The sequence below is a fragment of the Papilio polytes genome, unplaced genomic scaffold (assembly GCF_000836215.1).
Source record: "Papilio polytes unplaced genomic scaffold, Ppol_1.0 DF823399.1, whole genome shotgun sequence".
Classification (NCBI taxonomy): domain Eukaryota; kingdom Metazoa; phylum Arthropoda; class Insecta; order Lepidoptera; family Papilionidae; genus Papilio; species Papilio polytes.
This window is the reverse complement of record NW_013525805.1, coordinates 936,511-958,761: the sequence shown is the minus strand read 5'-3', so window position 1 is coordinate 958,761 and position 22,251 is coordinate 936,511. Positions and strand designations below refer to the sequence as shown.

General features: G+C 36.8%; 1 protein-coding gene across 1 annotated transcript in view; it reads left to right on the top strand.

The window, feature by feature from the left end:
- Positions 1-22,251, top strand: part of LOC106104720 (protein groucho-like) — a 53,964-nt gene that overhangs the window by 14,234 nt on the left and 17,479 nt on the right. The window contains exons 5-6 of the mRNA XM_013284849.1: positions 12,856-12,993; positions 20,814-21,012. Of these exons, the coding sequence (XP_013140303.1) occupies positions 12,856-12,993; positions 20,814-21,012 (337 nt within the window). The remainder of the gene's footprint in view (positions 1-12,855; positions 12,994-20,813; positions 21,013-22,251) is intronic.

Genomic DNA, 22,251 nt, shown 5'->3' with positions numbered 1-22,251 from the left:
TTAATTAACCATGTTCATTACATTCTTAAGTTACTTATATGACAGGTCTGTCGTCGATTAAAGGTGTTAACAGAACCAAATGATATAACATCGTGCTTTATAAAATACTTTCACTAGTATTAGGAGGTACATTAATGTTAGGAATAATCCCCTACGTTGCAATCTTTTTGATTGGAATTTTACTAACATATTGTATAGTCGAATTCAATAGAAATTCGAAATTTTATTTACATATTTGACTGGTTGACAATCTTGGTTGGCCTATGGATTTATTTTTGGATTGTTTTTGAATTGATGATACAAGCATGTCTGTACATTTCATAAGTTTGTGATTAGTGTTCTACAGGTAACATTATTCAGATAGGTATGATACTCTCTACCTAATTAAATTCATCTGTAAAGTCTGTTCTAACATTTTGTCATCAGAAACAGAAAAAGACATTTTCTTTTGTGTAAAAGTAACGTTCAAAAGCGGTTGGTCTATAAGGCATATTTTCGGTTAGCAGAGCCAGAATCGTGACCGCGTCTAACGCGTGTTTTCCGCTCTTTCTGTCGACGACTAATTGCTTAGATTTTCTTTTGTTAGTCTCGGGGCTGGGCCGTGGCGAATCACACCTACTTACGCCGTGAATTGATTGTTGCGTCTTTGTGCCTGTATCGACACGCCGCGTTATTGTTGCGCGCACTCACTCTCATATTATTCACGCTCTGATGGACTTTCACGTATACACGACTGTTGCTGATATGCCTTGCCTATGTTTATGTCTATTATATGTTATTACATCTACGATTACGTTCTCTGTAACGGTATTGTGCAGTCAACCAAAAACAAACGTAGATAAGTCCGTTTTTTAAAAAAACCTGATAACTTTTTTAAAATAACAGATAAAATAATGTTTTTCATTTACAATATTAACATGGTTTCGGTTGTAGTGTGTATGTAACGGACAACTCAGTATTCATAATTACTAGTTTGTCAGTGCATCGCAAAAACTATGAGAGAGTTTTGAGCAGTGATTTGGTGGAGTGGCACAAGCGTCATAACGACACAAAAGGGCTGCACAATACGGGTCGCGCTCAGCTTTGTGTTTGTTTTACGAGCGCCGCTAGGGGCCGCTCGGGGCCGCAACCCCCCACGTTATGAAACTTTGACGCCGTTGAAAAACTACCGCACCCTCACACAATATCTACTCTGTTTATTGTGAATCCGATAACAATGTAACCCAAAGATTTTTCTTTAAAGCTTTCATACAATTCATAGACACAAAACAACATATTATATCTAGGTACGTAGTATAACATCAAACATTTATTAATTGACCTACTATTTAAAAGAGATGACGGAAGTACATTTTGTCTACTGTAAAAAATCTTAACAACATAATTTACACTTAAAATCATTTTAAGTGCGTCAATCCCCTATTAAGTAGGGTTAAATCAAAACCAAATCACCGTGACTTGAAGTATTAAATGAAAATTAATTAATCATGTTAGATATGTATCTTAAAACGGCTTTCACCTTCCAACATTAAAAAAAAGTTTATAAAGCCAGTATCAAAAACATAAAATCCGACGTTAAAATGAATTCCACGGTTCCCGCGTTTCATTCCAAGCTCGAAGTTTGTCCGTATAATTAAATAATTTACGGGTTATTGCGATTCCACGCCGGCTGTCCCTCGGCGTGATGCGTTCAAATTATTCATACGCGGGGCGTTGGGGGGATAGCGGGACGGGGGCTTGTTTACCCTTGCATTAGGGCCGCGTCCGACGGCCGGTGATGAAAACATTGCACGTGCCCGATCCGCTTAGCCGCTATATAATGAAACAACAGGGGCTGCGGCCTCCTCTAATCCTGTTTGTTTTCCACTGAGCTTTCAGACTATCGACCGACTAGTCAACTATGTTACCCTGGTAATTGTAATTAGGGTGCGCTTTGTACGGCTGATTTGTAATCAAATGTCTTTTAACTAAATGTAGCCAGAGATAGCTTTTACTGTCCCTTCTAAACTAGTTTATTAAGTACCAAATCCAGTGTGTTCTTTGTTTGTTTTTTGATATCACTGTTATTAGTTAAAAAAACTTTATTTAAGAGTGAAACATCATATCTAAAATAATTTGAATTTTAATAGTACCAGTTTATATGTCTAACTAACACAATCATAAAAGAATCTTTACACTACATTATCATTTTTATAATTTAATTTTAACATTGATACAATAATCGCCTTTGATCTATTTACAACATTTAATCAAGATTGGCAGAAATTTTGTTATCGAATAACTTCGAAATTATATTTCGTTTAGCGATAACATGCAGAGTTAAGTATGTCGGGTTGTAAACATTAATTATCAATGGAACGAGTTTATAGGCGCGCACGGTGCGCTGGTGCGCAGCCGAGCGTGTGAAGCGCCTTATCAAATTATAGCCGTCGAGTGTTCACATCGTGCGGGCCGTCGTCAGGGGTCCCGCATAATGGGCCGCTATCTGCTGCATCTACAGACATACTCACCGCGTCGCTGTGAATTGTCTAAATGAACCCGACGACTCACAATCGACGCTCCGTCGCTTCGCCCCTCCGTTTTAAAAGGGAAATTATCTCTCCATCTACAGGGAGCGTCGCGCGGCAGATGGCGCTTGCAATAAAACCACCGAGCAATATCGCCCGCTCGCCCGCTGCCCCTCGCTCAGTCAAATTAAAGGATTTACCGTAACCCCTCGCAGTCGACCCTCGCCCGGCAACAATCACCTCTGTATTAACTCTAATTGTGTTTTCAAATTTCTACCCTACATTGATACGGGGACGGCATGTGAAGAAATAGGGCGCCTCGACTCCCCCTAACGCATTATTAATTTCGCTTCGCACAATGCATCCGTAACTGTTCGTGCGAGAAAGCTTTACGAATATTAAAACTTGTTTTCTATAGCTTTTGTTACTAGTTTATGAATGTTAAACACGACCTTCCAAAATAGAAATATTGGAACCCAATTAAGTTACCCGTACTAAAAGTAATCTTTAATTAATTTCAAACATCAAGTTGGCCATCTTAAACTGTGTATTTGTTATTAACTTTAATTGTGTCACTTGTTAAACTAATGATTTGTAATAATACCTTTTTATTATTAACAGTTGTACTTTTACTTTTTGATGAATTGACTATTGTACGATTAAATCCCTACAAGATGGACTTGCCCCGATAGTTTCCCTAGATATAAACATTAGTTATGCTCGATGTATTTAGAATGGATCAAGCTCCGTTGATTGATTATTTGTAAAGCGTGAGAATTTATTTTTAATACATATTAATAGAACATTGTCAAGCATAATCAAATGTGTTTGGTTTTATTGCGGTCGTGTGAGGTTCATTGTGGGAGTAGCTGGCGGCGTTGTCGGTGCGAATCTAATTACACCGTACGCGGCCTCCGTCGGATGGGCCGCCTTAATTGCACTGATTGAGACACGGATATTGATTTGGAAACACTCGCACCGCCGGCCGCGTAGTCCGCGCGTGAAGCGACCCTTATGAATAATGCAGGCCACGTTCGCTTCTTCTCTCTTCATTCAAAGCGGACGATTTCTATTCGACTCGTAAACTACACGCCTATGACTCACTCATTTCACATTCACTGTAATACTCCGTAAAAATGCAGCTCGCCCGCTCTCCGAATGCTAAGGAGACCGCATTACCATTGTTTCCTTGCGTAAGTATTCAAAATTAAATACGCCGCAGCCGAAACAAATGCTAACTAGATTTGAATACGTGTTTGATTTAACTTTGTACAGTTTCTATTTTCTTTTATTCTATTCACATATCACTTCAGGTTTTTGTTTTCCTTAATCATTTTAAATTGCATGCAAATTGCAATTAAGCAACACTGTCAACGAAAACTTCACTTAACAAAAATTTTTCTTATAGTCATTTAACTACCAAAAAATTTAACTACTTTTTCGTAATTATCAAAAATGAGTGTAACCTAACTGTAAAAGTGAGATTAATTCCTCAGAAATAAAACATTTGTTGTTGAAATTTTAAAACACATGTGTTTGATCGTAAAAATAAATTCAGTTCAAACGGCAATGTAAATAAAAACCAAAAAAACTTGCTTACTTTATTAAATCTCCGCATACATGTAACAAAGCTGTACATCTGTTGTTCGATAGCGGACCCGTTTACAAACACGAAACGACCCAAATGATGGAAGGGGTTACAAATAAAAGGGGCGCCCACCCTCGAAGTTATTGAAGCTTCATTCCCTCACAATTTATCACTAGTGTAGTATATTTTAAACCGTATTGAAATGATTTGTAAAATCACTAATAACTTCATTGTTACACGCAATTTTTAAATAAAAATTTACTTTAATGGACTGTAATAAACAGTGAAAGTTCTAAGCTTAAAGAACCCAGACCGCACTGAAGGGATAAATGCGAATTAAACATAAATATCTTGAAGTCCTGTGAGTGTTACTTAAGTCTATTATGAATACTTGTATAACGGTCCCGGCGTAAGAACCGATTGAGTGGCAAGTAAGACTTACTGATACTACAAAGTTTTCCTAAGCACATAAGAACTAGGTTAAGTACACTACAGCTGCCAGATGACTATAAGTACTAAAATGCTATTATGTTTTACTTTATGCAATTAATATTTGTAACATTGTTTCAGGATTATTTAAAAAAAGTAACGGTTTTAATAGATACTAACAAAGTTTATTTTCATTTTATTGTAGTAGCTTACGTAAAATTAATAGTCAATTAATTAACATAATTGTTTAAACTATCATTATTATTACTAACTAGTTATTGTCCGTGACTCCGTCCGCATGGAATTAAATAAAAAAAGTACCTAGTGTTCCTTCAGACTATACTCTACATCTATGCCAAATTTCATCGAGATCCGTTCAGTCGTTTAGGCCACAAACTCCATCCATCCATCTAAATTTTCGTATTTATAATATTAGTAAGATTGTTAAACGGCTGGAATTCCCGTCTATTTTTCCAGTGCTGGCATCGACTAGTTTCGGACCCATCGGGGGTCCATCTTCAGGACAAGTGATACGTGTGTGGAAAATTAGACGTGAGTTCTAGCCGTCTAATAATTAGCTAAATTAACATAATGTTACTAAATTTAAAGATTATTGTAATTACATCTGTTATTACAATAATACAATATTTATTTTATGAAATCTAGTGTATTATGCTAATTTAAAATAATAAGGAAGTTGTTTGCATTTATAAATTTTGCGAGTCTCTAAAAAAGATAGAACTTATGAGCGATTTATATTTTAAAATCAGATTTATGAATCCATAATGCAGAAGCATTAAATTAATACTGTTTTAGCTGTTTCTCGAATATATATCCAAGTAAATTCAATTTTGTATGAAATGAGCGCTTATAAAATCTGTACTCAAAAAGTTTCTTTATGAACTCTATCTCTCTGAATAATAGACGTGATTAGGTACTTAATTTCTTCAGCAAACTAAGTATAAAGATATAACAAAACAATGTTAATATCAAAAAGTTGGGTTTCTGAGCAAGGACAAGTCCAAGCTTAGCGTGGTGTACGGCGGGCGGCGCGGAGTCCGGGCCGTGCGGTCAGCCGCGCCGGCGGTCTGCGGTTTGCGGTCTCGAGCGGACCTCGCGCCACTGTCCCGATACAACCGCAACGCTTTACAACGTTACCCCGACCCGATGCTACTAGTACAAGTTATTTTATACCTTAACATAGTAGCCGTTGAGGATATTTTCCATAACTTTGTATTTAAATTTAATTATATTCATTTGTTTCGATAAAAAAAATTACAGAGCACTGACGCTATTAATTATGTGTGCAAAGATAACAAACTATGTTGTATGAGTCTATTAAGTTTACACTCCTAAATATAATAACTGTTGCTCGTGGATTCGCCCGCGTGAAGTTAAAACACAATACAAAATATAGCCTATGTTACTCAAAGACAAATTACCTTTCTAATGGTGTAAGGATTTTTAAAATCGGTCTAATAGTTTTCGCGTGAATCATTTACTTACGAAAATACAAATCTTACCTTTCTATATTAGTATTTATAAGTAATCTCATTATTTTAAAGTAGTAAAATGCAATTAGTAAATTCTGTTTATACGTTGAGACAAATAAAACTGAAAGCTGTAGCGTCGGGCGCTTGCAATAAGCATATACGGAAGTAAACAGCGTTTGCAAATTCCGCTCTGTACAGTGCAAACACTGCCGCCCGGCTTCTGTTGAGTATACAGTTACATTACTCGATGGCGAATCTAAACTTATACTTCGAGAAATATTTGTTTTAACCAAAGAAAATCTTTGTTACCAGATTGTTGTTTTCTTACCTAAAATTTAGATTTTTCTTTTTATATCGTTGTTTTTCTGTTACAGAGATATGTTTGAGATTTATTGATAAGGTAGCGGGCTATATGTTTGCCGAGCCTGTTCTCCATGCTGGTTCTAAGGCAAACAGCAAACGGTCTAAATAAACATTCAGAGTGCGTCGACGGACTAGCCGACGCCGTTTCAATCATTCTCAGAGTCTGCTTTATTGATTAACAATGTTTTAAAATATGATCATTTTAAGAGATAATTAGTATCACTCAAATAATAATAATGGATATGTGTCAAAGAGTTCAAATATACCAATATTTTTAATAGTCGCAAAGTTTTATTTTATACAATTTTAATCAACAAAATGTATAGTTATTTCGAAATATCTGTGTTTACACAACACACGGAACTCGATTGGAATTATGAGTAAACATTGCCTTAGCGCTCGTCCGTTTTAAGTCTAACCAAAACAAATGTAAATATTTACACCCGTTTTTAGTTGTTACTGAAAATTGGTTTTCAAATGTTTACTAATACTCCATGTTTATTTTTATTTAATATCTTACCTGTATAATTCCAAATTTGTGCTACCTGTTTATGGTTATGGAATACCATATCTATCAATATAGATTTTATTGAATCGCATTATATATAATAACCACTTAATTTAGAATTAAATGCTTCATTACTTCAAGTGCTATATTTATCTAACTACAATTTATTACTTACACTAATCATTAGTTCCACTATTTATTGTCATCCTGAGTACAATAGTTTACTATTTCATTTCACAGTAAAACTGTAACACGCTATTTGGTTAAAATATCAAAAAATCGATGTGTCATGGCGTGATCAAGCGATTCGTCGATACCAACAAAAGGTTCACAAACAATTCATCGATTGAGACGTCGTTAAAAATCGTTGAAGAGTGTCGACCGAATACGACATCGATTCATTTACGGTTTTTATTGCAATAAAATTACTTTAGACTGTTATGTAAAGTTCTTAAATCATAAAATATCGTTAAAATGTTATATTCTACGTTTACTTTTACGATGTACATACATATAAACATGACCTTACTTAGTAAATACACGTTAAAAATCTATTGGCCGAATTCTAAAACGCATCTCAAACACTTCACAGTTTAACCGTGGTCTTGATCTGAGATGTTTAATTGTCGCTTCAGTATTTGACTGTTAGACAATGTTGTTTTTCAATCATCCTTAAAGCTTATTAATTTGTTAACTTTCATTTCTACTGACTATGCCATCGTTACTTTTACAGGACAAGTGTGTGATATATCTGTATATTATGTACGTAAAGTTTACTAACCGTCTCTCTTTCCTTCATAAAGTATCTTCAGACACCATATCCGCGTAATAAGGGCCCTCCAAAAAGTGCCGAGTCAAAAAGGCTTAACGCTTTAGCGGGAGGTAGGGTACACAAAGGGCAGCAAACGTTTGGTGTGGACCTAAACAAACAAGGGTAGCTAGGAAGCTTGTTTTTTATTTGGCTAGAAACACGCAAGTCAACAAACTGTACGCTCATAAACTTTGTTAGAAGGCGACAACATTTTATGTTGAAAATATGTTTATAAAGTTACAACATAATTTATAAAATAAAAACATTTATATAACAGGAATATCGCGTAATAAGAATTACATTAAAAAATTATTACCTACTAAACGTGATTCATCAGAAACTTATCAGCTTAACTTAACACTACCTGAATAGAAATAACATTAAACAGAAACTGCGATAAACAGTTGTCTCTTGACAGAAGTACGCCCCATCCTACTTAAATCATACTCGTAAAACAAAGGGGGTAATCATAATACGTGAAATGTACGTAAAAGTGTACGCCATCGCCGTAGTGTATTGTTCTTAGCGGTTCGTTATTGTGGGGTTTAGAGGATCGAGCGGGGCTCGGTGGAGCACGCCGCCTCTCGACCGCGTACTATCTGATCACGGATCAGGGAGCTACGTCGCTCTCAACCCGCCTCCGCCCCGGCTGTACTATACAGGTCTTGTGACGCACTCAACATCCGATATCAAGATAACGATGTCTCCCGCTTCACTCGAACACTCGATATCACTCGAATCGACTCGTTCGAGCCGAGTAATTATTATCTATTTGTTTATAACGAATATGAATTGTAACCACTCGATTTTTATGTCTTCATTTTTTCATTACGAGCGCGTACGTTAGCAATCGATGAGTGACGTTGTCATGACTCAAAGATAGCGGTCTCTCGATCGCAGTCGCCCACTCCACTATCTAATCGTAATACAAATCTAACCGATAGCGGCCACCGTTACCCGATACACATCTTTACATTGAAGTTATATCGTTATTTATGAATGGTGTATGTCAAGTTTATCATAGGAGTTTATCAAACCTTTAACTTTGTGATAAGGTGACAAGCTCGTAACGAGAGTAGTGATGATCCTAATCAAAATTACGATATAACTATTTTAATAAAATGTGTAATCTTTTAAAGCATAAAAAACACCAGTCTCGATTGAAACAAAATAATGTAATTTGTCTAGTCATGCAGTCGACATCGTAACAGTTCAATGGCTTTCAGTGAGTGTCTAGTGTCGATTGTTTCGTTTAATAAAGTGTAAAGTTCGCCAGCGCTGCGGCCAAGTGGAGCACGGCGAGGCGTGCTTAAATAATTCATAAAAGAGCTCTGCTCGACCATTAATAGAGAAACCGCAGCTGGGGCTCGCGGTCGCGTGTTGCTCAACACAATCGCGGCTAAAGTTCATCTCTCCAAGTGCTGCAACTTCCCACCTATTGTTGCAGACTAACGGATTAATTGTCCAAATTATGTAAAGATATTCTTAAATTTTCCTCCTTCAATGATTATACAAATCCATTTAGTTTTAATTTCTCATTACAATCTTTCATAAGATTTTATTTCCATTTCATGCGTTTTATGATTGAGATATCACGAAAGCTCGTAAGCTAATTTTTTCGCGGAAATTCTAATTACCCGCATACTATTTTACTTGCTGCAGTACCAAGTTAATTATTTCAAAGATAATTGACGTTACCGTTAATTTTTTATTACTTGTATACAGCGGAAAGTTTCGTTCTGTGAAATATTAAAGGATTGGCGTACAACGTGTCCGTAGTAAGGCGAGCATTGGTAGACAGTAGACAATGTGCAGCCACATCTGGGTCACCACCTCCTGCCTGCGCCATGTGCACCGCGACACCCCCCTCACACCCTCACCCCACACCCCCTCACTCTGCAACTCTAGCACTCGGTATTTACTCAGCTTGCGATTCCCACAATCGAAGAATTGTACATTTGTGTTAATAAACCTTACACTCTGTTAACATATTATCGTAGTGAGGGGCATTTAACTTTCCAACGTAGAACTTCTGTCTTTTTAAATATAAATTTTTATTTCTCTACACCAAAAGCTTTCGCTTAAAAATTAACCTCACTTAGCATCTCGAAACGACCTAATAATGGACTTTAAAGAGTCTAAATAAAGCAGAGAAGAAGCAAGAGTTTTAAGAATAAAACGAGTCATGAATAGTGAAATTGAAAAAAATAGTAATGTATTTTGATGACGTTTCCACGGTCTGTAGCAACTAAATGGAGCATCGCTGCAAGATGCAGTTCCAGATTAAAAGCTCGACCGACTAAACCACGTGAAAATCGTACAAAAAGAGGAGTCACCCGCGGCATTAGCGGATGAGTGTCGGAGCCATTAGTGCACGCCACCCCGCGCCACCCAGCCGCCCCGCGAGCCCCGCACCCCGCACTCTCAAACCCCGACGTACCTCTTTTATTTCTCGCGCGGGGATGAACTCCTTAATGACAAACCTTACTATATCTTTTGTGGAGAGCTCACTGAAGTATGTATTTTGCGGCCCTTTTGTGGCTCGCTTTTTATTCAGCCCCGTTTCCAAGCATTTATAAAGCGCAACTCCGACGTATACGAATGTGGATGCCGTTTTTCAAACGTATTTCGTTGCTCATTACTTTTCAATTTACGCTACTATACGACGAGACATGAATATCTTTAAATGACGCATTATTATGTTTAGTTTATAATTATAAATATTGAACATAACAAGCATATTACAAAATAAAACGTTAAGTTGTTTGTTAAGATAAATATTGTAGTATTTATTAGATTTCTACTTTCATAAGTAACATGTTCAAAAGATAAAGTTAAGATTACGATGTAAATAAAAAATTGAGACTAGACCTGGTCATCACTTTAATTTTTTTCTATTATATTAGAAATACGGCTATCAGATAAGGTTTTCCTTTCGTATAAAATCACAAATATGTTTAATAATGGAATAGCAAACGCGATTAGATCGACTCTGCGATAAAGTGTAGCGGCGAACAGTATGCGGCCGTGATTTGCGGTTGATCGCCGCGCCCTGCACAATTGTGTCGCGTGTATCGCTTACACCGACAAAAACATTTTGTAATTCAATAACAACGTGACTCATTCATTGTTAGCTCTGTTTGATGCGATAATCACATCATTACGTCTTTATATTTGTTTGACAGTGTAAATCCATTGTATTTTAACATCTCCGACTTATCTAGTAATATAATAATAGCGATAGAATAAATCAATTGGTATTTAAAATGAAAATCACATGAAGAAACCTATGGTGATTTACTTGTATAGCAATAATTTCATGTTATCATCAATTGGTAAATCCGGTCATTTGATATTTCGCCCACAGGACAATTTTGACAGCATCAGTGACGCGAAAAGTACGCGGCCGCTGTCCGCAAATTGCACTTTCATTCCGGTTGTAACCGCCACTGTTGTAGCCGCAACACTGAATCATCGCTCTGTTATTGGCCATATTGAACTTGTTTTCGCAGATTATATCACTGAACTATATGAATGGATAGGTCATTGCTTGGAATAAGCTTTTATTTCATCACTATTTCGTCAGTTAATATAGATTAAGTCATTGTTAACAACCTTAATCGTTAATAATTGTTGTTAATTCTATCTTTATTATTATTTCAAACTTAAATAGGCACTAAATTGTACGTGTTAAAGTTTTTCTATTTATATAGGTCACTGGTTTAAGTGTACAGAAAATTGCATTTATTTTATTTATCACATTATAAATATTCATAAGCTAATTCATTGAATATTAAGAAACGTATTCTAATGAAGCTAAGAAAAATGAATGCAAAAATATCTACTAAATAGATGTATAAATTATAGAAGTTACCGATCGTATAAATTATATTCCGTAATAGAGGTATAATTAATATGCAAATGCGAGTTCATTAGCTATTCAGTTATCAAAATCATTTCCATCAATAAATAGCCTATTAGCGATTAGCGTGTTTCATAACTGCTAATAATAAGGTCGATGTATTTATGAATAGCTGTCGTTCAACCTTGGAACAGCTATCACGCTATTGATTTCTATATCAGGCCATTTGCATTTCGAAAATTCTCTGTCTTATTTTTATTATACTTGTAAATATTTTATTAACGTACTCCTGTGTTTCGTTTATTTCATACAATTATTAAAAATGTAGAAATATACAATTGTGGAAACGGAAAACACATTATTTCTGACTTGTTAAATAAAATATGAAATTTATAAAAAAGAAACAGTAATTTTTTTCTATGTAACTTTTTGAATTCAGTAACTCGTCTAAATTTAAACGTGCAGTTAGCTACTGTAGCAATCACAGACCATAAGGATTCTCACGCGGATAAGTGTAACTATACACGGACGGCTTCATGTTGTAAACTGTTCGTAGCTGTCCGTGCATAGGGGCCTTATGTTCGCATGCGTAGATCTCGCAATCAAATAGTGAATGTGCGGCGACCGTAACAAGGGATCTAGTTTATTTCCCGCGTGCATTGTTTATCACTATAATTTATTCATCGCACCCGCTCGCTTTATCAGTTGCAATTATGTATAGTCGGGTTATTATTGAATTTGTACCGCGTTGTATTGCGGCAACGTTTTGCGGTGCAGTTTATACGTGTAATTATTAACGGCACGCCACTTCATTGATTACCGCCGTTATATCGTACGATAATATGTTAATTACGCGCTTAGTTACCTTCATGTGCTTTGTGAATTGCCTTTCAGTGTGCCTATTATGTCTATATTGTAATTAATTAGCTATACTGGCAATCTAAATTCTGGAATTGGAACTTAATCTAATCTAACTAATATTATAAATGCGAAAGTTTAGATGGATGGTTGGGTGGATGTTTGTTAGAGCTTGTAGCCTAAACGGCTAAACGGATCTAAATGAAATTTGGCATAGACGTAGAGCATTGTCTGGAAAAAATAATAGGCTACTCACTTTTGTTTTTTTTTAATTTCACGCGGACGGAGTCGCGGGCGAAAGCTAGTTAATTTAATAAAACAATAGCACCAGACAAATAAAAGAATCATCTCATAGAAAGTAACTAGATTGTATGATAGAATAAATCATACATAATGTTTTAATTATTGTTTTTCTAACATTATTATTGTATTACAGACGGAGATCGCTAAAAGACTGAACGCAATAATAGCTCAGATCCTGCCATTCCTGTCGCAAGAACACCAACAGCAGGTTGCATCCGCTGTGGAACGAGCGAAACAGGTTACCATGACAGAACTTAATGCAATCATTGGGGTAAGCATACATTAATACTAATTTCCTCATCTAACATAGTGTAGTGTGTAGCTTTTAACATCATACGTCTGTATCCAATCCAATGAAAGTAAGCCTTCTACATTATGCAAGACACTACAATATGTGTATATGTATTGAAAAAAAAGGAATATTTTAGTTTGTATCTTTACATGGAACTGAGTAAGATGTTGATTTAACATGCTACAAGAAAACATATCATGTCTTACACAAAATCCATACTAACACCGTCTAAATTACTCTCTAAATTGACAAGGTCTTTAATATCAGATAGCCGATACCTTTCGATGATGGGCGTAATTGTTACACGTTCGTGAATCATTATAACATCATTATTTTGTGTAACCGTACATGTTTATTTAGTTATCGAAAACTGCACATTGTAATGTCCATATCGAGTGATGGTAAATGTAGTGTTAGTTTATTCAGATGTTGAAACGGTTATATGTATTGAAGTACAGCCGTCAATGCCAGAATATTTGCACAGATGGCTCGTAAAGAAATCGATTACGGCTCTACACTTTTTTTATTTTATGATACTTTGCTATGTTTATTTTCGATACATGTAAAATATACATGAAACTCAACATTTAAAAAAATGACGAAGACTGGTAAAAGGTTGCTTTAGTCTGTAGTCAAAGTCTGTAGTCAAGTTTCTATTCTTCACGCTACTCTATGTTTTGAATAATAAAAATCGCGAATGAATATGTTTATCATGAAGTGTAAACCCCGTTTAGCAATTTACACGAAGCGCCGATGGAAACGCGTAAACATTTAAACACAGCGGGTATAACATATCATAAATTATGTTAAAATTCTAGCTAAGATATGACTATTAATTTGTTGGCGGGCTAACGTGGCTGGAGCGATTTAAACACGTGTTTTGTTTGTACAGCGGCCCGATGTAAATGTGCCGTGGAATGTTTAGCAGTGTTGCCCTCTCCCGACGGCCGCCCCCGCGCCTTGTGGCATCTGTCCAAACAATCCACTGCTCGATGCCGTACTTTATTACTCATTGTCTCTCACGTTACGAGAATATAAGACTTCATTCTATCTACTTTAATTGATTAAACATCACTTTTTTTTAACAGATCAAATAAGACGCGACCTTCGTTCTAAATTTTACAACCCTATAACAGATTCAATTTGCTCTGTCTTTTCATACATAAGTGTTAATTTACTCATGTAAAACACGGCGAAGGACCTATCTACATCAGACTGGTCCTCTTTAGAAATAAGGTTGTAAATACAGTAAAAATATTACCACGTTTAAAGAATTTTCAATAAAGAATATACGACCTCAAAGATAACTTCGATAAGGATGATGTTCGAACAATCTTATCTCAAATACTTACGACGAACTTTACCTTTTTATAAAGTAACCCATTCAATTTTATCTTTACAAAAGATGTTTGACTTGTTAAATATGAATAACAATTTCATAAATTCAAATGTTAAACATTAATTAATAATGTTAACCGCTTAACACGGCTTAATATAACAAGATTTACATTAGAATATAGCAAGTGAAACACCAAGTCGGCGTAGCGGTCGACCGTACTATATATCCGTTGGAACCGAACGAGGGAATGGGAGGAGTGGTGTAAAATAAGTTAATTCCGTGAAGGCGGTGCTTTCAACAGGTCGAAAGTTCTACGATCGTTAATTAAACGGTCTTAGCCGGATTGCTGGCTGCTCGCCAACGCCAACGAATTGATAAAATTGCTACCAACTCGAATACGTTCGAGATGAAAATATTTTGTCTCATTAACTCGACGTCTTTCCATCTCACGATGTGATTTTACGTTTAAAAACAAACATTAAGAGCAACGTAACCTAATTGGATATTTGGGTGACAAATTACGTCGGTTGGATTTTAAGAAGCCTCGGGTGAATTATTATTCTAGTGTAAACATTTCAATGCCAAATTTCAGTGTCATTTAAGTGTAACTGTAAACAAAAACAATACGTAAAAATAATTTCTTAACAAAAATATAGGTATGTCTAACTGGATGTGACATGTGAACGAGGCTACACTATTAGTGTGTACCGCCTAATGAAAACACGTACATTACAGTCGTATTAGAGCTCGCATCAATTCGCATACGCTTGTTAAACAAATCTAGCGAAGTGTTTTTCTAAGTAATATCACAATTGCTTCATTTATCTACGACTTTAGTCATTGTTAGCGTTTCACATCGAAATTTAAATAATTTACAATAGTGTGCCACTCGTCGCTGTCGATAACTGGGTGTTCTTACAATTAAAAAGCTGTGGTTGTGGGTTTGAATCCGTGTAATGAATAACCGTGTAATTATTTTCATCAGTACTATTTTGGGACAAAAAGATGTTAGTTGCGAATAAAATCTTATAGTTAAATTAATTTACAATCCACAGCATTGCTATTCAATATATTTATAGGCGAACCACACAATTCTACGACCGCAATGTGTAGAAATAATAAACAAATCATTAAATCGTTCGCACATTTCAACGAGTCGTTTGGTATCCAGGGTAGTCGACGGCTAAAATTAATCACTTTGTAGATAATGAGTTCCAAAATAAAGCGGTGAAACACTCGTCGTTCGTCAGTGCGCTCGATAGCTCGAGCCGACTTGGATGTGCGCCAACACGATTAGTAACATCACCAGACACTCGCCACTTATGAATTCAAATCACCACCTGACATGGATTTATCACATAAAAATCTTATGTTTTATCGAGCAAACTGCAATAACACCGCGCATTTTATCAATTGTTCAGTACAGACGAGTCAACTTCATATTAAAGTATTACGTCACGTATCTAACATATGTTTCACAAATAAAAACGTTATTTAGATTGATTCATAAACTCTTTAAATAATAGCAAATGAAACCTTATTTGTGATCGCAAACTCGTAAACACGTAAATACGCTTAATAATCTGTTTTTCTGTTGAGAAAAATAACCAAATTTCTGTCACGTTATCTGGTTTATAATTTTCCCATAATAAAATATTTAAACGAACATTTATTGAAAGTGATTTTAAATGTTGGCCGCGAATCAACAATTTTATGAATTATTTATACAGATCTTTAGAAGTTGCGTCGTGTTAATAGTCATTGATAATTACCTGTCCGGCCTCGCCATTCTACGCTCTTGTACATTTAAAAGTTTACACACGACACAAGTTTTTAAATAATTGCTAAGAGGTGAATAAAGATCAGATAAAATTTAATTTATAATGCTAAAATGCCAAGCAATTATCTTAAAAAAAATATTTATTAAATTGCACACTAGTAGATTTGCTGAAAGTAATATAATACTTTAAGTAGCAATATTTAAAAGAAATTTGCAATATTGCACATTTTTCTTTTACCTCTCCTTAAAGTTCATCGACTCCGAAATTTACAAGATCGCTATAGGTATATTTTACCGTTTTTGGAGAGAAGCCGGCAAAACGCAATATCGCTTTTCCCCTATAAAGCACTCTAATTTAAATAAAAAAGCGGCGCCACCTTCCGTATGTCGGTCCTTTTTTATTACGAACCTTTTTTATTTTGGGGTCAGCGAGGGATCAAAGGGGCTCTCCCTGGGGAGCGGCCCGCGCCCGCGTCTCCTCTCCACACCGTCTGATTTGCAACGATTCCGCCGCACGCCGATTTGTGAACAGGGAATACTCCTCAAATTGGGGACTGTTTGCTCGACTATTAAAATCACTTACCGTCTCAAGTGAACCTCCGAACATAAGCGTCCTATTTTACGAGAAGTATTGTTTTTAATGTCGTCTTTTTCATTAACTTTGTTTACAAGCTTCCGCAGTATATTCTTTTATTTTATTTGGTTTATTAGTGCGCGATGAAAATACATTTCCCCTACGTACAAATCAAGATCTCGGGAACGACTTTGAATGTGCCAAGTGACTATTGTGTAAAGGTAACGTGCGTGAATTGATCTACAATAACAGAGAATTTATCGCGACATCGTCGCTACGGCACGCTAGCTGCGCGGGCGGGTATATCATTTCTCGTTTTGATTTTATTCCGCATCGTCGAGCAGGGGTGGTGCCCGACCGTCGAGGTAATAGCTTCCAGATACGATCCCCCCTTGGCTCACCTACATGACACAAATGTTCTTCACATTGAAACAATATTCACGAAACATCTGCAAATCGATAGGACGTGCAACCCCGTTCCAACTATACGCGATATAAATCTTACATGTCTCTTACACCACAAAAGATATACCTACATCTACAAGATATATACCACGAAAGGTAAATATGAATATCATAATTGAAATAACACCGCAGAGTAATTATTATACGGTAGTTAGCGGAATATTATCTGTGGTGACATATAAACAATCTCGACGCTCCCAACAAATACAAGCTCACTAGCTCCGTTTATTTCTCAGTCAATAGCTCTATAAATAATGTTAGATTCTCATCCAGTTTGCGGGCGTCGAGTGAAAAAATGATGACGGGAAATGAAATGCCGCCGCCCGGGTAACTAGTGGCACTCGAGCGAGCTACGGGAATTTGTCATTTTTTTCCTAGACAACGTCCCGAAGCGGATAATGAATATTGCATTGCGGATGTCTTTCTTTTTCTAGTTTTCTTATGATTCCCGTGTTAAATTAACCGCATGTTAACACCTTGTACTTTCTTCTTACAAATAAAACGCTAATTATGCTAAATAAAACTTTCAATCAACGCTTTATCTGTTACTGTTGTCTTTGATTGTCGCTGATCTTTCGAGATATTTTTCATGTTCATAAAAAGGATAAAGGTAAAGAAAAATGTATGCATACGGTGAATAATTTACTGTATGTCATTTTAAATAAATATTTTTTAATACACAGGCTAAACAAAAAAATGTATAGAGAAGGTCGCGTTTTTACTTCTATACAACATTTTCTTTAGGCTGAAAAATTTTACCAATGAAAATAGACCACGCCTCTAACCAACGAACATCGTAATTGAAAAGTTAACAAGAAACGGCTCTAGTTCCACAAATGGTGTTTAGATTTGTCGATAGGGCACAATATAGCTGATGTATCATTAGAAGCAATTACGTTGAAAGTGTAACACGTGTCGACGTCGCGTGCCGCCTCGAGGCTTCCCGTCTAATGGTGCGTGAGGACTGATCCCATTCCTCCGCCCCTCCCGCAGTGCCCCCACAACCCACACTCCTGCCACCCCGTCTCGATAAACTGCCCTCTTTACAGCGAACGCTGTCGGCTTCGGTTAGCCTTTACCAGGGGACTGTTTCGCCACCTCTTGTTTTTCCATTTCTATTGCTCCAACGCTGTGAATTTATAAAATTCTTTTCGTATTACTTTAGCTTATTGGACATTCCTTGCTACCTAATTATTACATATCCAACATTTAACTCACTTAGAATAATATTAATAGTTAATTAAATGAATAAATTTTAAATATCTTACAATTCTAATCCAAGCCTTAGACGTAAAAGTTCCAATGTCTAGGTATGAATTAGCGGTGGTATAATTTGTAATGTGATGAGCTGAGGAGGTTGATCATCTCCCCTACCTTATCCTACTCTACTAGTGTCGTCGCACCGAATTTTCGTCCTTCAAATAACTCTATCATCCGACATCTCAGTCATCAGTCCCTTCATGATCATGTCACCCTTCACGTAATCCACCAATCTCTTTCTATGTCTACCGGTGTACCTCACTAATGCCCTTCTTGTTACACGCGATTCGTCATACCTCATGCATGTCATGCTAATCTTAACTTAGGGTGCTGATACCAAATCAAAAGTCTGCAATTTCCAAATAAAATGAACTAAATACGCAAGATTTTAAGCAGACCTATATAAGCAATATCTGAATAAATAATAATCCGATGACATTGAGACAGTAAATGCGGTGTGAAAACCAGACCGCGTTGGGGCATTATTCTCGCGACAATAGCTTTCAAGAGCGAGCACGTCTGCTCTCTCGCATCCTAATAACATTACATCGAACGTGGGGGAGAACATTTTTGTTTTCTTTTTTACATGGTACAACTTTTTTGAACAATCTTTTCACGCTACGACATAAGTCTATTTAATAGTAATATGAGGGAAATTTAAGGCTTTCATTATTTACAATTTAAATCTGTTCATTAGAAATTAATCAAATATTCAATTGATATGGGATGTCATGCATTATCGGTACCTATATATTATTTAGTACTTTTTCATATAACTAGTGTAATTTGTAAGATTAGATATGAAATTAACAAAGTATTGAGTTACAAAACCTGTCGAATAATGAATAAGCTAATTAAAACCACGAAAACAATGTAAAAATATTGCAACGATAATTAGGTAGGTTAAGTTTTAATTAACAATAAACCTGGTAATGTTCAGTTTTTATCGATCCTGTTTAACTCGCACATTACTTACTAATTGTATAAATATGCAATGCTAATTTACATAAAAGATAATAAAACACTTTGTAATTGAGATATGAACCTATGACATAGTTAGCAGTTACCATTACTGGGATATAGGGACACAAATATTAAATATGTATTACTTGAAAAAATGAGGCAAAAACCATAATGCCCCGGAGACTATTACCCACATTTAATCACTTCAGAGTATGCGAGCCAAAAAAAATATCGCAACGAAATATCAACACGCCACGTTATTGTCATTCATAACAGGCGCGAGGGAGGTGAGTGGAGGGGGCAGGGGTAGGGGTTGAGGTTATGGGCGGTCGCTCTCGATAGCGGCTCGTGTTGTACCAGCCGTTTCAACGTGCCACGACTTTGTGTCTCCACTCTAGTTTAGATTCCTCCAGGGGTTTTGCACTTACCCGTCTCTCTACTTTTTACACGTTGCCTTTAATAAAAATGAAACAAAACATGTTCGAATCGTAAATCCGCTATACTGACAGGTTTAACTTTAGTAAACCGGTCCAATATTTGGAATGTAATGTTTATACCTCGAAGCCGCTGTCTAATTATAAAAACATGACCATTACCGACGCCCACGCCACACGCAACGTTAATTACCTAATAGACGCGATCAAACATATTTTGATGTTATTAGAATTTGTTTTGAAGTAATTGGTATAGAAGTAATTTACTATACCTATCAAAATCCCCTCGATGAAAACGCACTTCGGGCTAAGTGGCGCTCGCCACCTTTTGACACACAATAAATCACAGCAGCGAGCGGCCAATAAAAAACATGTTCCACCCTCGCCGAAAAACCAATTAATTTTCGACGGGTGAAAAAAATATCCCGCTCGGCGGAGCGAAAAAAATCCCTGCTGGCGTTGTCGAGTGGGTCAGGGCGGAGGCGGACGCGCACGCGAGAGCGGAAGCGATAGAGTAGTAACGAGTAAAGATCAGGGTGCGGGTATTAATAAACTTAAACGAGACGAGATAGGAGAGGGAAGCGCCGAACGCTGAGTGGAAAAAGGGGAATAATGCAGAAGGAGTAATCAATTTCGCCCACTCGACGCCGCCGGCAGCGGGGTTCTCATTTAAATTTTAAAATATCACCGCGCGTAGGGGAGGGGCCCGTGAGGGACTTTTTAATTTGATAGTTTAAAAATACACCCTGCGACAGAATCACTTGATCTGTGCACAACTGTGTGTATTGCCACAGGCATGATTTCAGGTAGAGATTAGAGGTCTTACTACATATTTTAAACGCCTATATTTTATTATAACTTAAAGATGAAAGCTGTAAAGGAAACGTTTTATGTTTAACGAACTGACGTAATAAAGTTATTTTTATGCCAATTCTTGAAAAGTTTTCACTACATACATTTTTAATATTGTATTTTCTTTTATAGCAACAACGACCAGATCTGCCACGGTTACTGCAACAAATGCACGCGGCGCACCTGCCGGCGCACGGCGCGCCGCCGCTGCCGCTGCTAGGCCAGGGCGCGCTTCCCCCAGCGGGCCTGCTCGGTCTCGGCGTGCCGCACCATCCACTATCAGTCTTAGCTAAACCACCTGAAATTCACAGACCTGATGACAAGGGAAACGGTAAGATAACTTCACATTTTATTAAAACATATTTTATTGACTTGAACGAACAGGTCGTCACCAAGTATTACAACGATAAAAAAAATACAAAAGAGTGTAAAAGATATCTGCTAATAATGTTAATCGTAATTTCATTTACACTTATCCTACATAAGCCTATTTATAAGAACTTTTAATACAAGTACTGATAAAACTGATAATTTACTTTATCTTTATTTGCTTACGTATAAGGCTATTTAAATATTTGAAGAAGGGAAATGTTTTTAAAGCATTTTAAACCCATGTTCATAAGCACGGTTGTAAAACGACAACACTTTCCGCCTCCATAACAAAATGTTCAGTTATTTTGAGTAAGATATAGATCTGTGTAACACGACTGCCTCCGGTTCATAGTTGAGGAAGCGTCAAATTATTTCGGATCGATACCCTCTGAGTGAATACTTTAAAAGGCGCGTCGTGCGACCGTCTTGTTTGTGTTGTGCCGGGTATGGAGACTATTAGAGCCCTCGTTTTACGCCGCCGGCTCGATCCCGCTTCTCGATCAATATTTACAATCTTCGAGAGGCTTTTTGAACTCGATGTTTGCGTGTTTTCGGATCGCTGACGGCTACGCCTCCGGAGATATCGGTTCGTGTGGGCCTGACTCACTTCCTCAAATCGTACCTACCCGCGTGTTTGCGCAGACTAAACAAACACTTGCAGTGACACTACTCATACACGACGATATCAAATCTTACGTGTATAAAGTATTTGATTTAGGTGTACTACTATCTATGTACTTGTGATAAAAGTCACATAAAATGTTATAAAATGTTGTCAGTGTACTTATATTATATTTATTAACTTATCAAATAATTTGTAAAATAAAGATTACTTTCTACAAATAATATCACAGTTGAATAGTAGGAATTTTGCCCTTACAAGCTCTCATCATAAGAGGGTTAAAGAAATATGTATTCGTAGTCCGTAACACAGTCCCATAAATACTATAGGGACGGGATAAAGAATAGCTGTCCTCAGCGCTTGCGGATTGTATACTTATCCTCGCACAAACAGGAAGCGAGTCGGTGGCGTGGAACGGGTAATCCGCGCTGCGGCGGGCGGCGGGGTGCAAGGGGCTGCAAGAGCGCCGCAAATGAAAATGTAACACAGAAATGGATTTGGAAGCCGCCCGTCGCCCGACGCCCCGGTTAATTACAAAAGCAAGCGGTAATCTGCGCTCCGGGATGTTCCGGCCCC